The 15,795-nt window shown below is 41.6% G+C and overlaps 1 protein-coding gene across 1 annotated transcript; it reads left to right on the top strand.

The window, feature by feature from the left end:
- The first annotated feature begins 8,390 nt into the window (after positions 1-8,390).
- LOC141148024 (olfactory receptor 1468-like) lies at positions 8,391-9,807 on the top strand. Its single transcript, XM_073635182.1, has one exon. The coding sequence runs from the start codon at positions 8,391-8,393 to the stop codon at positions 9,324-9,326; it is 936 nt and encodes a 311-aa protein (XP_073491283.1). The 3' UTR covers positions 9,327-9,807.
- Positions 9,808-15,795: the final 5,988 nt, after the last annotated feature.

Genomic DNA, 15,795 nt, shown 5'->3' with positions numbered 1-15,795 from the left:
CATTTCCAATATTCCTACTCTTGGTTCCTCCTTTCCCTATGTGTATTAAATTTAATTTGTTCCTAACTACTATATTCCCTATGCTTCCATGACTTCGGCGTATCTTATAGCCAGTACAACTTTTAAACTTGTTCTACGTTCAATAAATTGTGATAATATTTTTTTACTTTGGTGTATGAGTAATTCAATTTGCCTGCCACCCATAAAATCCCATCAAATTATCCTCCTGTTTACATATATCATTTAGGGATGGTGGTGCCTTTTTGTTGACACTGTCACCTATCCATATCAACCAGTCATTGTACATCAATGTTTTAAGACAATATAATGTGAAAACTTGCAGAGGGGTGAATACTTTAATAGGCTCTGTATCCTTATTGTCAGTAAATATAAAAGGGGGACATGGCCTGATACTTTCTGTTTCCTGTTTTATTAGGATCCTATGGTGGAATTCAGTTATAGAGAAAACGTAAAGGTTAAAAATATAGTAATTCAGTATTGCAAACATATAATGATGTAGTGAGACCCACAGGACACGATGAATTAGCTGTGTGGTTTAATCTGTAAATCTGTCCCTTAGGTGGATTTTTTTAGTGCGCTAATATCACAAGCATCTTCAGCACATTATAAATATTTCAATAATTCTAACACATAAGGAGCCTTTCACTGTACCACACTGCATGTCCTACCTAATGTAAGTGTCTTTACTATGCAAAGTAATGGACAAAAATGCTAATAACATCCCATGCTGAAGGGACCACGGCTGCATCCTTCCTGATTTGCATCCAATCATTCTGAATGGTTCATGCTAGAATTGTATTGTCTTAAAAGCCAAATATGCTAAAGATTGGTTCATTCTTTGGGTGCATTTACAGTGTGGTCAGTCTTTGGGACAACATGGATATACATATACACACCTCAATTATTTTACTGGTGCAGTACACCAATTGGTGGTAGATGTGTGAACAAACCCTGAAAGAGGACCTGTCATATTTTAAATCTTTTTGTTCTCCAGCCAGCTTAACGACACTTTGTATTATACTTGAAATGGTTATTTTCATAACTTCTTTTTATTTTAGGTGAAGACAATTGACTGAAAATACGATTTTGGATTAAAGTAGGTGTATGTGCTCCCTACACCAGAACACAGCAACCGCAAAAGACTTTACATGACACAAACACATTACTGTATTAGAGAATTAATCTGCACAGGATAAATGAATTAAGTCACAGCAATTACACAGCCAGGGTAATATATAAACACAGGATAGTCTGTGTAATCCAGAATGTGTCCAGGATGCACATACATACGTACACCTACCTTATACTAAAATGGAAAGTATTCTCAGATAATGTTAACAACTTAATGACAATGATAATGACTTAATAAGGAAGCTCTGAAAATAACCAACAGTCCAGATGGTGTCACATCCAGTTGAAGTTATTAAATAGAAACAGTCATAGGTGTGTGCAGGTCAAACCCATGTGTGTGTATACTATATACGGTATATACAGTATCTCACAAAAGTCAGTACACCCCTCACATTTTTGTAAATATTTTATTATATCTTTTCATGTGACAACACTGAATAAACAACACTTTGCTACAATGTAAATTAGTGAGTGTGCCTTAACCCTCTTGGGCATGGAGTTCACCAGAGCTTCACAGGTTTCCACTGGAGTCCTCTTCCACTCCTCCATGACGACATCACAGAGCTGGTTGATGGTAGAGACCTTGCGCTCCTCTACCTTCCGTTTAAGGATGCCCCACATGCTCAATAGGGTTTAGGTCTGGAGACATGCTTGGCCAGTCCATCGCGTTTACCCTCAGCTACTTTAGCAAGGCAGTGGTCGTCTTGGAGGTGGGTTTGGGGTCGTTATCATGTTGGAATACTGCCCTCCGGCCCAGTCTCCAAAGGGAGAGGATCATGCTCTACTTCAGTATGTCACAGTACATGTTTGCATTCATGGTTCCCTCAATGAACTGTAGCTCCCCAGTGCCGGCAGCACTCGTGCAGCTCCAGACCATGACACTCCCACCACCATGTTTATATTGGTTTCATCAGACCACAGGACATGGTTCCAGTAATGCATGTCCTTAGTCTGCTTGTCTTCAGCAAACTGTTTGCAGGCTTTCTTGTGCATCATCTTTAGAAGAGGCTTCCTTCTGGGATGACAGCCATGCAGACCAATTTGATGCAGTGTGCGGCGTATGGTCTGAGCACTGACAGGCTGACCCCCCACCCCTTAAACCTCTGCAGCAATGCTGGCAGCACTTATATGTCTGTTTCCCAAAGACAACCTCTGGATATGACGCTGAGCTCGGGCACTCAACTCCTTTGGTCGACCATGGCTAGGCCTATTCTGAGTGGAACCTGTCCTGTTAAGTCACTTTATGGTCTTGGCCGCACCGTGCTGCAGCTCAGTTTCATGGTCTTGTCAATCTTCTTTTAGCCCAGGCCATCTTTATGTAGAGCAAGAATTCTTTTTTTCAGATCCTCAGAGAGTTTATTTGCCATGAGGTGCCATGTTGAACTTCCAGTGACCAGTATGACCAGTATGAGAGAGTGAGAGCGATAACATCAAATTTAACACACCTGCTCCCCATTCATTCAGGAAAAATGGCTAATTGGGCCCAATTTGGACATTTTCACTTAGGGGTGTACTCACTTTTGTTGCCAACAGGTTAGACAGTAATGGCTGTGTGTTGAGTTATTTTGAGGGGACAGCAAATTTACACTGTTATACAAGCTGTACACTCACTACTTTACATTGTAACAAAGTGTCATTTCTTCAGTGTTGTCACATGAAAAGATATAATAAAATATTTACAAAAATGTGAGGGGTGTATTCACTTTTGTGAGATACTGTATATATATATATATAGATATATCTATATATACACTAATTACCAAAACTATTGGGACGCCTGCCTTTATGCGCACATGAACTTTAATAGCATCCCAGTCTTAGGCCATAGGGTTCAATATTGAGTTGGCCCAACCTTTGCAGCCATAACAGCTTCAAGTCTTCTAGGAAGGCTGTCCATAAGGTTTAGGAGTGTGTCTTTGGGAAAGTTTGACCATTCTTCCAGAAGCGCATTTGTGAGGTCAGGCACTGATGTTGCAAGGTCCATAAAGACATGGATGAGCGAGTTTGGGGTGGAGGAACTTGACTGGCCTACACAAAGTCCTAAACTCAACCCTATAGAACACCTTTGGGATGAATTAGAGCGGAGACTGCGAGCCAGGCCTTCTCATCCAACATTCAGTTTCATTTTCTAACAGCTTACAAACCCCTGCTAGCTGTTTACATTCGAGGCGTGGCAAGATCTGCCTCCATATACAGTAATGCCCCGTACACACTGTTGGACTTTGTTCGGACATTCCGACAACAAAATCCTAGGATTTTTTACGACGGATGTTGACTCAAACTTGTCTTGCATACACACGGTCACACAAAGTTGTCGGAAAACCCGATCGTTCTGAACGCGGTGACGTAAAACACGTACGTCGGGACTATAAACGGGGCAGTGGCCAATAGCTTTCATCTCTTTATTTATTCTGAGCATGCGTGGCACTTTGTCCGTCGGATTTGTGTACACACGATCGGAATTTCCGACAGCGGATTTTGTTGTCGGAAAATTTTATATCCTGCTCTCAAACTTTGTGTGTCGGAAAATCCGATGGAAAATGTGTGATGGAGCCTACACACGGTCGGAATTTCCGACATCAAGGTCCTATCGCACATTTTCCGTCGGAAAATCCGTGTACGGGGCATAACCGTGTTGAGAAAATTGTGAACTTTGAAAATGAAATAAAAAATTTCCCCAACGCTCATCGATTACAGGGATGGATGAGGCATTCTTTTAAAGCTCGATAAATGTATTTTCCCCCCATCTCACTCCATCTTACCCAGTGTTTCTCAACTCCAGTCCTCAAGGCGCCCCAACAGGTCATGTTTTCAAGATTTCCCTCAGATAAAAAAGCTGTGGTAATTAATTGCTAAGGCAGTGAAACTGATCAAATCACCTGTGCAAAATAAAAGAGAGCCTGAAAACATGACCTGTTGGGGCGCCTTGAGGACTGGAGTTGAGAAACACTGATCTAATCCCTGGGGTTGCCACCTGTAAGGGTTTGACCCAGACAGTCTTGGTATTGCAACTTGTGCCCAGGTTTCTGTCCATCTGAAACCCGGACACACTATACCTCCAGTCCAGTCAGTTAAATCTGTCCCAGTGCAGTGAGGGAACTTAGTGGGTTATACTCAGGAATTTATGTTGGCTGCACCTTGCTCCTACTGTTCTGTGTGCTTTCTGCTCTGCCTTTCACCCCTGCCAGCATTAGCTGCCCCCCAGCTTTGCAGTAATTGGTTGCTAGGACCCCTGGTTTCCTAGGAATCAATGATGCATTTGCACAGCACACATGGGATTTTCCGCTCCGCCTCACAGATCTGCCCCCTAACTCCAGCCAACTTCCAGCCTCCCACACACTCGCTTGCAGTTGTGGCAAATGCAAAGTCCCTCCTGCCAGTAAGGGTCCTTTCACACATACAGACCGTTCATTTCATCTGTTTTTTAATTAGTTCAGTTCATCCGTTTTTTATCGTTTTTTTTTACATCCACTACCAATGCAAAAACGGATGAAAAACAAACCATTTGTCAGTTAACATCCATTTTTCGTTGATTTGTTTTTTTGATGGATGAAAAATAGAGCTTTCATATGTTCAAAAAAAACAGATGTTGATGGAAGCGGATGAAAAGGGATAAAAAAAGATGATCATCCGGTGTCATCCGTTTTTCCATAGGAATGCATTGATGTCCGTTTTTCATCCGTCAATGGATGGATGAAAAACGGACAAATGGTCCGTATGTGTGAAAGGGGCCTAAGGCATTAGACGATCTTATAGAAGAGGGCAGAGGGTGCTGTTATATGGGGGTGGTCTCTCTCTAAAGAAAGGGGAGGGGCACTGATATAAAGACACTGTGAGATAATGGGGGTTTCTAATGGGGGATGCTGACAGCTGATCTAAGGTTGATCTAATGCTGACCAACCATTAGATCAGCAGTCAGCTCCCCCACACTAGAAACCCCCATTATATCACAGTTCCTTTATATTAGCACCCCCCCATTAGGTCAGAGTCCCCTATAATAGCGACCAACGGTTAGTCTCTAGGAGGGGGTTTGTTGATATAAAGGGGCTCTGATCTAAAAAAAATTTGCTGTGGGCCAATAAAGTGTTTGGGTTTGGCTTCAAGAAAAGGTGGCAACCCTTCTAACCCACCCCCTGTCCACCCTCCCAGGTATTAAGTTTTATTAACCTGGTGAAGTCAGTGCTGTGTCCCCCCATTCAGGTTCCTTACTGACACCATTTCCCCCTGCAGAGACCACTAGTCCAGCACCGCACATTAATCTTCGCTGGATGTTCCCCTTCACTTCCACTCGTTTGACATCAGTCTTCTTCTGGATCCCAAGAGTACCCCTTCACTGGCCGTCCAATGAGAATTGTCCATGTCACACAGTCAGTGATATGGACACCTGTAAGAAGGACCTATGCAGGAAATAAACAGGGAAGAAGGAACCGGCACTAGATGATTATGTGACTGTGGCTTAAGGTAAGTGAAATCAGTGATGCAGCTTTGTTTTTTCACCCAGTAATCAGAAAAAGGGGGGTATGGGGGAGAATTGGTATTTTTATCCTAATGCTTTGCTTTAACCACTTGCCTACCACCCCCTTCCTGCCCAAGCCATTTTTCAGCTTTCAGCGCTGTCGCACTTTGAATGACAATTGCGTGGTCATGCTACACTGTACCCAAACAAATTTTTTATCATTTTCTTCATACATATAGAGCTATCTTTTGGTGGTATTTAACTGCTTGCCGACCAACCGCCGTCATTATACGGCGGCAGGTCGGCACAATCCCGCGAACCGTCGTAGCTATACGTCGCCCACGCCCGCTGCACAGCGGGGGTGCGATGCTCATGGCCAACTGTCACGATGACCGCCGGCCACGAGCGATCGCGAGCATTAGGGACAAAACACGGAAATGTGTGTGTAAACACACAAATCCGTGTTTTCTTTTGAGAGGAATCACAGATCGTGCGTTCCTATTAGCTAGGAACCACAATCTGTCACTTCCTCTAGTCAGTCCACTCCCTCTTCAGTTAGAATCACCTCCCAGGGAACACAGTTAAACCCTTGATTGCCCCCTAGTGTTAAACCCTTCACTGCCAGTGACATTTTTACAGTAATCAATGCATTTTTATAGCACTGATTGCTGTATTAATGCCAATGGTCCCAAAAATGTGTCAAAATTGTCCGATTTGTCCACCATAATGTCGCAGTCATGATAAAAATCGCAGATCGCCACTATTACTAGTAAAAAGATGAGAGCGCCCCCCCTCCAGAACTGTACCAGGCCACATGCCCTCAACATGGGGAGGATGCTTTGGGATCCCCCCAAAACACCTTGTCCCCATGATGATGGGGACAAGGGCCTCTTCCCCACAACCCTTGCCCAGTGGTTATGGGTGTCTGTGGGCGGGGGGATTGTCGAAATCTGGAAGCCCTCTTTAATAAGGGGACCCCCAGATCCCGGCCCCCCCTATGTGAATGGCTATCGGGTATATTGTACCCCTACACATTCACATAAAAAAGCGTCAAAATGGTAAAAATGACAATAGACAATTTGGGACAAGTCCTTTATTAAAAAAAAAAGTTCAGCAATGTCCATTCATCTTCAATCCCAGTGTCCGACAGATTCCGATAAGCCCCCCCCGCCCGCAGACCTCCACAACTACCGGGCAAGGGTTGTGGGAAAGAGGCCCTTGTCCCCATCAACATGGGGACAAGGTGTTTTGGGGGGATCCCAAAGCATCCTCCTAATGTTGAGGGCATGTGGCCTGGGATGGTTCAGGAGGGGGGGTGCTCTCTCGTCTCCCCCCTTTAACAGTGTTCGCACAAATTTTTTGCCTGTTCGCAAGTTCTGGTGTGAACCGAATCGGGGGGGGGGGGTGTTCGATCCCTATATGCCACAAATGTACTGACTGGGCACCTCAGATTCTGCACATTATGAAGGAACTTCATGTTAATTTACCAGGAGTGATGGTGTGGACTGGTCAGCGTAAGGAATAATTGGACCATTCTTTTTTATAGTAACGTAACTGGTGCCTGTAACTTGAGTTTGCTGCTGGAATCAGTCATGTAATGTATTCAAGAAGATTTTGGAGATGTTGGCTTTTATTTCCAACAAAATGAGGGAACTCCAAGACTACCATTGTTATGTAAGGGCCTATCTTGATAAGCATCTGCTAAACAGATGGATTGGGCGAAGAGGTTCAGCAGAACATCTTCTCCCATTGGACTTTTTCCTTATGGGGATTTCTAAAAGATAAAGTTTATGCTACAAAACCAGCAACCATTGATGAATTAAGAGTAGCCATTGAAAGAGAATGTGCCCAAATAGCAAACAAAATGATTCTTAATGTTTGTGATTCTATGCTTCTCCTTATCAGCAATGCCTGGACCAGATTGGTCATCAGTTTTACAACAGGTGATAAGTATAAAAAAGTAAATTTATGTATTTTATTTTAAAATTTGAAAGTGAACTCTATGGTTATAAATACTGGCTTTATAATCATTTAAATTGCGTATAAATTTTTGTGACAATATATTTATATAATTGCAACTTACAGCAATTATTGGTCAAATCCTTTTTGTACTATTTGCAGATATGGCCTAAATACTCTAATCCATTCTTTCATAAAAAAAAAAAAAATTATCTTCACTATTTACATATGTAAATTTACTATGGCTTTCATAATACTATTTTTTAGTATAGCTACAGTTTTAATATAAGAACATTAGGAAAAATCTATAATCTGATACTTGATATAATAATAATTCTACAACAATTTTTATCATAAAGTGTTTATTTACAGTGGGAATAAAGTAAACTTTTTTTATATGTGCATATAAATAAAATGTTCCACAACATATCAGCATGAAAACTGAATATTTATTCATCTGAATCTGCAGTATTTAAAAAAAAAAATGGTGTCAGCATTGATCATAATCATATTTTATTACTTTTTACAAAGGAAGAGCAGTTTTGATGAAGAATTGTACAGTATTTAAAGGGTTTCAGATTGAACCATAATAATAATAATTCTTCAACTCTTTGTTACCAGGGAGGCGTTTATTTAAAATACCAAAAATTATAAACTTTGTCATAATAATTTTATATGTATGTATAATTAAAATGTGCCACAGCATGTCAGCATGAAAAGAGATCACTGAACCATCTGAACCTGCAGTCCTCTACCAAATAAATCGTGGCATTTTTTATCATAATCATATTTTACTTTTTCTTACAAAAGAAGAGCAGTTTGGATGGACAACTATACAGCATCTAAAGTGTTTCAGATTGTGCCATTTTTCTTCAAAACAGAATATAAACTCTATGTTTTTGGTATTTTACTTACAATATATTTCACATGCCTGCTAATAAACATAATTATCATCACAGTGATATATATTGATGATCATTTACACACCCCCATGTATCTGTTTCTCTGTAATTTATCCATTGTAGATATTTGTTTTACAACAGTCCCTGTTCCCAAACTTCTACACATGTTACTAACTGACAATAATACAATATCATTTACGCAATGCTTTACTCAGTTCTACTTTTACTTATTATTTGGCACCAGTGAAGATGTTCTTTTATTCATTATGGCATATGATCGATATGTTGCTATCTGTAAGCCTTTACACTATAACCAAATTTTGGGGAGAAAAAATACTTTGATGTTAATTGCAGTCACCTGGATCTCCGCTTGTACAAATTCTTTATTGATAACAAAGGCAGCGTCAACGATGTCGTTTTGCCGTTCAAAAATAATTCATCAACTTTTCTGTGATGTCAAAGCTCTGACCAAGATTTCATGTGCGGGAACTGAAATGTTCTTCATGTTGCTTTACCTGGAGCTGTTGTTGTTTGGCTTTGTTCCATTTTTGTGCCTTGTAATGTCTTATGTAAAAATAATTGCCATCATCTTAAATATTAATTCAAGTGATGGAAAGGGAAAACTCTTCTCCACCTGCTCGTCCCACCTCACAGTACTCGTCCTCTACTATACAAACTTAGCATCAGTGGTACTGATTCCACAATCTCAGTACTCAGAGCTCTTGGAGCAAATCTGCACTATGCTATACACAGCAGTAACACCCATGGTAAACCCTCTGATTTACTCCATACGTAATAAAGAAGTCAAGAGTGCCCTGATGAGATTGGTGAAGGGCAAGATAACTCTGAAGCCCTAAAAATGTATTAAAAAATAAATATTATAAACTGAAAAAAGGAAAAAAATAAACTATTATTTGTAGTATTACTATAGAGCTTTTACCTTATATTATTATGTAGTTACATAGTTAGTCTAGTTCTACCAATAAAAAAAAAAAGATATGTAAAAAAAAATATGTATACAGTATATACATATGTACTGTATACATGAATAGTTCTATATATACAATCATATACCCACAGTTGATCCAGAGGAAGGCAAATTTTGGGAAATTGCAAGTCAGGCATGTAAGTATAGCATAATGTGATAACAATTGCACAAAGCATAGGACGTCCTATCTGAAGGGAAACATTGATGGTTTTGGGGTCAACATTATTTTAGAAATCCCCCAGGAATTTCTACCCTGCGCCAACTTGAATGAATTCCACTTGGCTGTGATAGGAAGATTACTAGTACTACTGTGTACTCAGCTGCAAAACTAAACCTACTTGATCGAGAAATGGCCCACAGAGAGTGAGTTTATTACATCTATTCCTGTGCGGCACTACTGGACACTTATGTAACTGTTACAACATTATTACAATAGAAATGTATGTATTTCTTATGTTTTTGATTTTGGGATGATTACTGACCTTTATGTATTTTTGTGAGCGCTGATTGGCATTTTTTACTCATTTTGTTATTGGACTTGTGGAGAATTTGTCTAATTTAGTTTAGCTGCTGCAACTTTGCTTTCAGAGTTATTTTTTCTCTCTTTTTTGTGCTGTAGAAATAACCCTATTTTTATCTTTATTTTATCTTTGTTTATTTAATGTTATGATTTGTGTTTTACAAATAAACATTTAATACGTAACAAAGGATTCCCAGAGCACTATGGATTATGCAACACAACAGTGCAGCTTGGTTTACAATTATGTTTGTCTAAACCTTGGACCCAGATGTCTGATAAAAGAGAAGTCACTGTTTTGATCACTGATTGGAGATAACAATGGGCTTCTGTCAGCACTGAAAAGTATTGTTAAAGTGTTACTAAACTCTGGAGCCTGCATTCACTTTATTGGGTCACCCACAGTAAACAGAACATGGAAATAGTTTTAGTAAATATAAACTGCTAAATACCCTTTCTCATCAGCAGTTAGAGCAGTCTTGTGACTTCTATCAGTGTCTGGTTAAAACTTGTAGGAGGAGTTTTCATTCTCCCCTGATTGTCCAATGAGGCTGTGGGACCCCATGCACTCTCCCAAGACAAAAAAACTCTCTAGCAATACACACCAAACTAAGCATGTGCAGCTTGCCCCCTAAGGCTCTGTACTATCAGGAGAAGGTTTGGGGAATGTGTAAGAAGGGGAAAATCAGAGAAGACAGGATCAAAAAGCCGTTTTACACAATGCAGAGGATTAACCCCTTAGGTTCCTCAATGAGTATAACAAGCATGCTTTACTGAATATACAAAGTGGTTTTACTGTTGTGAGTTTAGTAACACTTTGATGACCTAAAAAGACAACTAGATCTTCACCTGCTGCCTGGATAGAAGGTTAATTACAGACAAAGAAAATTCCCTCTTTCTCCCTTCATCTTTCAGGACAGCACCTGGAGAGAGCGCAGCTCCACCCTCTTTTCACCCGGAAACACTGCAGTCAGTTTTTCTTTAAAGACCGGACGCTTCCACCATGGCCTCAGTTGTAGTGTTTCCTCCGCCATGTTGGAAGCGCTGCCAGGGGTGTGCTACGCTTTCTCCAGGTGGGAAGAGTATGAGGCATACCGGTATTTGTGTTCATGTTTGTTTGCAGGCCAGCCTAGCTTCCTCCCTTACATGTGGTGGATGCTCCGGTGTCCTTCCCTCTTCATACCCGGCGAGGGTCAGGCTGCTGGGGGTCCCCGCTCCTTTAGACCGGTGGCTAGGCTAAGGAGGAGCGGCGTCTTCTTCATCCTCAAAGCCTCAGCTTTCCGGGTTCCGGTGCGAGCGCGTCACTACGGCCGGGGGTGGGACTTCTAGCGGCGCAACGCGGCTTCCGGTTCCGGCTGCTGGAACGCAGGAGGAGGGGACGGCCTCTTCCGGCTGACATAATTTCCGGCCCTCGCAGTGGCGAGCGGACCAGGAAACTTGAAATAGAAGCACCAAACGCCATTTGTGAGTCCTGGCAGCATAGAGGAGGAACAAATGGCGGTGGCAGGAGCAGGAGCCACACAAGTCACAAGCCACACAAGTCAGCCAGGCCCAGGACAACGGTCTCTGTATCTTACTCTATGGGCATGTGTTATTTCCCCTCTTTAAATTCTGGAAATTTAGGAGCCTGCAACACTCTTCCTGTATGCTAAATCAGGAAGTATGTGTGTTCATTTGTGGTAAAGTGAATCTGTGGGGGGATTTACTGGCTGATCTCAAAAAGAGGGGTTAAAGGGTGAGCTCCTCTATTTTCTTCAGCATGATATGTTTTTTTTTGTGTGTTTCTATATTTTGAAGAAAGGATAAAAACATATGGTTATTTTTGTGTATTTCAGAAAGCTAAAGAAAAGACCAAACATACCTATCCTCCTGTTAAAAGGAGATGTCCATCATGTAAAAATGTGTTAAGAGAGTCTTGGACAAAGGTATTATGCAGGGCCTGCATTGCAGACTTAGTTAAGGAGGAAACCACTCCTACTACACCTGCCTCCCAGCAAGGAGAATTATTGAACTCCTTTAGGAAAGAATTGGCGGATACATTTGAGACATTCAGGTCTTATCTTGATAAACGCCCAGCTGCAGGTAGCAGCACAGTAGCTCGTTCTCATGCATCTGTTTCTGCATCCAGAGGGGGCAGTGACTCAGAAGATGAAGAACGTAGTGTTGTTACAGACTCCGAGGAAGAAGTGGATGAAAAGAAAGAATCTTCTTCTTCTCGCTACAAATTATCCCTAGAGGAGGTGGATGACCTTTTGAAGACCATCCACACAACCCTAAACATTACAGAGGATAAAACCCTATTGTCATTGCATGACAAAATGTTTCAAGGCATGGGTAAGGTGAAGCACAGAGTGTTTTCGGTGCATAAGTTTCTGTTGGAAACTATAAAAAGAGAATGGAAGGACCCAGAGAGGGCCCCTTTCTTTTCTAGATCCCACAAACGCAGATTTCCCTTTGAAGAGGATAGCTCCCAGGTCTGGAACAAAAAGCCAAGGCTGGACGCAGCTTTCTCTCAAGTGTCGAGGAACACTGACCTTGCGTTTGAGGATATGGGTATCCTAAAGGATTCCATGGCTAAAAAGGCTGACTCCCTATTAAAGAAAGCTTGGGATTCCACCCTAGCAAATTTGAAGCCAGCTATGGCCTCAACCGTTGTGGCCAGGAACTTAGAGCATTGGCTGGAACAGGTAAAAGCTCATATCGAGGCAGGAACTCTTAAGGAAGGATCTTTTAGATACACTACCTATACTACTGAAGGCAGTAGGATACATAGCAGACGCTTCAGCTGAATCTGTAAAAATGTCAGCCAGATCCTCTGCGTTAATAAATTAAACCCGTAGAGCTCTATGGGTCAAGATGTGGACCGGGGATACAGCCTCAAAGACCAAGTTATGTGGTCTAACCTTTGAGGGAGATTTGGTTTTTGGCCGGGTCTTGAAGCCATACTTGATAGAAAGGCTGACAAAAAAAGGCCTTCCCTATAAAGAAAAAGGTGATTCCTCAAGGCAATAAAAATTTTCGTCCTTCTCGGAAAACCCCAGACATAAAAGACCATGGAGGTCTCAGAGAGGAAGGGGCAAGTCGGGGGTACTATTTCGTCCCCCTACCCCAAATGCTAAGAGCAAGTGACTGTCCTCTGGCTGTGGGAGCAAGGTTACAAACCTTCTTCTCGCAGTGGCAGATGATAACAGACGGTCCATTTATCCTCAAAACAATAATAGAGGGTCACAGACTGGAATTCTCCCAACCTCCACCTGTTCGTTTTTACGTAACTCAGGCTCCCCGAGACCCAGAGAAATCTGCAGCAATGACAACAATCCTACAGGAATTAGTTCAACAGAAGGTGATCATAAGTGTTCCTCCCAAAGAAGTGGAACAGGGGTGCTATTCACACATATTTCTGGTAAAGAAGCCTTCGGGCAAATTCAGATTAATTCTGAACCTGAAGATTCTCAACAGATCTATCAGGTACAAGAAATTCAAAATGGATACGATCTTTTCAGTTAAAGGGTCTCCTGACCCAAAACTGTTTTATGGCATCCATAGACCTGAGGGATGCATATCTTCATGTGCCTATAGCACCAGCATCCCAAAAGCACCTCAGATTTGCGATCAGGAGGGGAGAGTCTATCCTACATCTTCAGTTCAGAGCTCTCCCTTTCGGGCTGTCATCCTCTCTGAGGATATTCACAAAGATCTTAGCAGAGGCCTTAGCCCCACTCAGAATAGAGGGAATCTCGATTGTCCCATATGTAGACGATCTTCTAATATTTGCCAAGACAAGGGATATGTTAGGGAAGAATCTGGAAAGGACAAAGAGACACCTGGAGAGTCACTGGGGTAATGGCCCATTCAACAAGGGCAGTAGCAACGTCCTGGGCGGAAAGAGCAGAGGCTTCTCCGGGTCAGATCTCTAAAGCGGCCACGTGGACAAGTTTCTCCACCTTTACCCGCCACTACAGGTTGGAATTGCTATCAGCATTGGAACAATTGTTCGGCAGGAAAGTCCTGCAGGCGGTGGTCCCACCCTAGATTAAGTACTCTCTTATCATCTCCAGGTGCTGTCCTGAAAGACGAAGGGAGAAAAACCCTAGTTAGACTTAATGGTAACGGTATTTCTTCGAGTCTGTCAGGACGGCGCCGATGACCCGCCCTAATTGTTTTATAAAATGTGGTGTTATTGCTATGTTTTGCTTATCTAATTTCAGTATGGCTGGAGGTACTCTGTGAACAACTGAGGCCATGGTGGAAGCGTCCGCTCTTTAAAGAAAAACTGACTGCAGTGTTTCCTGGGAAAAGTGGGTGGAGCTGCACTCTCTCCAGGTGCTGTCCTGAAAGACTCATAGAAATACCGTTACCGGTAGGTCTAACTAGGGTTTTTCAAATGTAACTGACTAAAACGGAAAAAAAAAAAAAATATATATTTATATATATATATATATATATATATACTTTTTAAATCCTGACAATAATAAAAAGAAAAGAAGTACAAAACAGATATATTTTCCTAAAACATAATAGGAAATGTGATAAACAAGAGCTTTATTTCTAACATAGGAGCAGCCACATCAGAACCTTTGCTCTCTGTGTGAAGCAGTGATCTCTGCAGAGGTCCAGCATTCCCCCTGGTCAGAGGTAGAAATCCCAAATTAGCTATACTCATGATGACTGATTGCAGAGTTCTAGCTGCGACTAAGCAAAGGTGTGCTGGCCCAGTGCTTCTACTCAGGGAATAGCATGTTTTTATGCAGCTTAATGCCAGAGAGAGGAGATTGTTCTTAATCCCTTCCCGCCAACCATCTCCCAGCCTTTTAAAGGTTCTAAAAGCCGGAAAGCATGGGCGGGCATTCAGGTCATGTGACTGCTGTGATTGGCTGTCAGTCACATGATCGGACAACTCCCAATCGCTAGTATGCATTGGGGATTTCCAGTAACCGCTGCAGTTCTCAGCACGGTAAGTGGTTTACACAGGGCTGCTTATATGAGGCCGTATAAATGTGTAGGGCCACCATGAAGAGGTTAAAGTTGGTATCAATTATATACACAAGAAATTGTAAAACTTTTGAAATATATTATTCAGCTGCATATTTAATGTATTTACCTAATTTAACCCCTTCCATACTGGTATGTTACACCCCCTTTCTGTCCAGGCTATTCCAATTTGCAGGTTGCAGTAGTGTGATAGTTTGGCTGACAATTACTCTGTCATGCAACACTGTTCCAAATACATTTTTTTTGAGTCAGATAGTTACCTTATGGTGGTCTTTTTTTTATTATAGTAAGTGTAGCACATCCCCCTAAGGGAATGCTTGGATTTACCTGCTCATCCGCACTGCCATGACCTGATGAACATTCCAACCCACCTGACACTCTGCGTTCAGACATCTTTGCACCACCTTAAATTAATAAGTCAGAGAACTCTGTGTGTTTATGTCAGCAAAGGAATTCCTCCGAATAACACAACCAAAGATATTTGTAGGTAAACAGTCAATTATATACAAACATGTACAGTGGAATGCTGCTTGCACGTGAAGGATAAACAAAGATTAAGTGGTTATACTGACTGATTTCTAACAGGGAAACCTCAGCCAGTCTATAAACCTTTAACCCTAATGAGAGGTCAGACTTAATGTCGATGGTATAAGGGACCTTGTAGCAATAATGACAGCAATGTCCCTGTTGCAGATCTGATCTTCACCGGCAGTAGGAGCTCATTAACTTTATCCAATAAGGGGTAGTAGCAGGCAATAAGGTTTATTGGAATGGTAGAAGCTAAAGGTGTCTATGCACAGTGTTAAAGATAGGTTCAGTAAAGTATTCC

This window comes from Aquarana catesbeiana, linkage group LG06, assembly GCF_042186555.1.
Source record: "Aquarana catesbeiana isolate 2022-GZ linkage group LG06, ASM4218655v1, whole genome shotgun sequence".
NCBI lineage: Eukaryota > Metazoa > Chordata > Amphibia > Anura > Ranidae > Aquarana > Aquarana catesbeiana.
The sequence above is the reverse complement of the archived record's forward strand: the minus strand, read 5'-3'. Positions and strand labels throughout refer to the sequence as shown.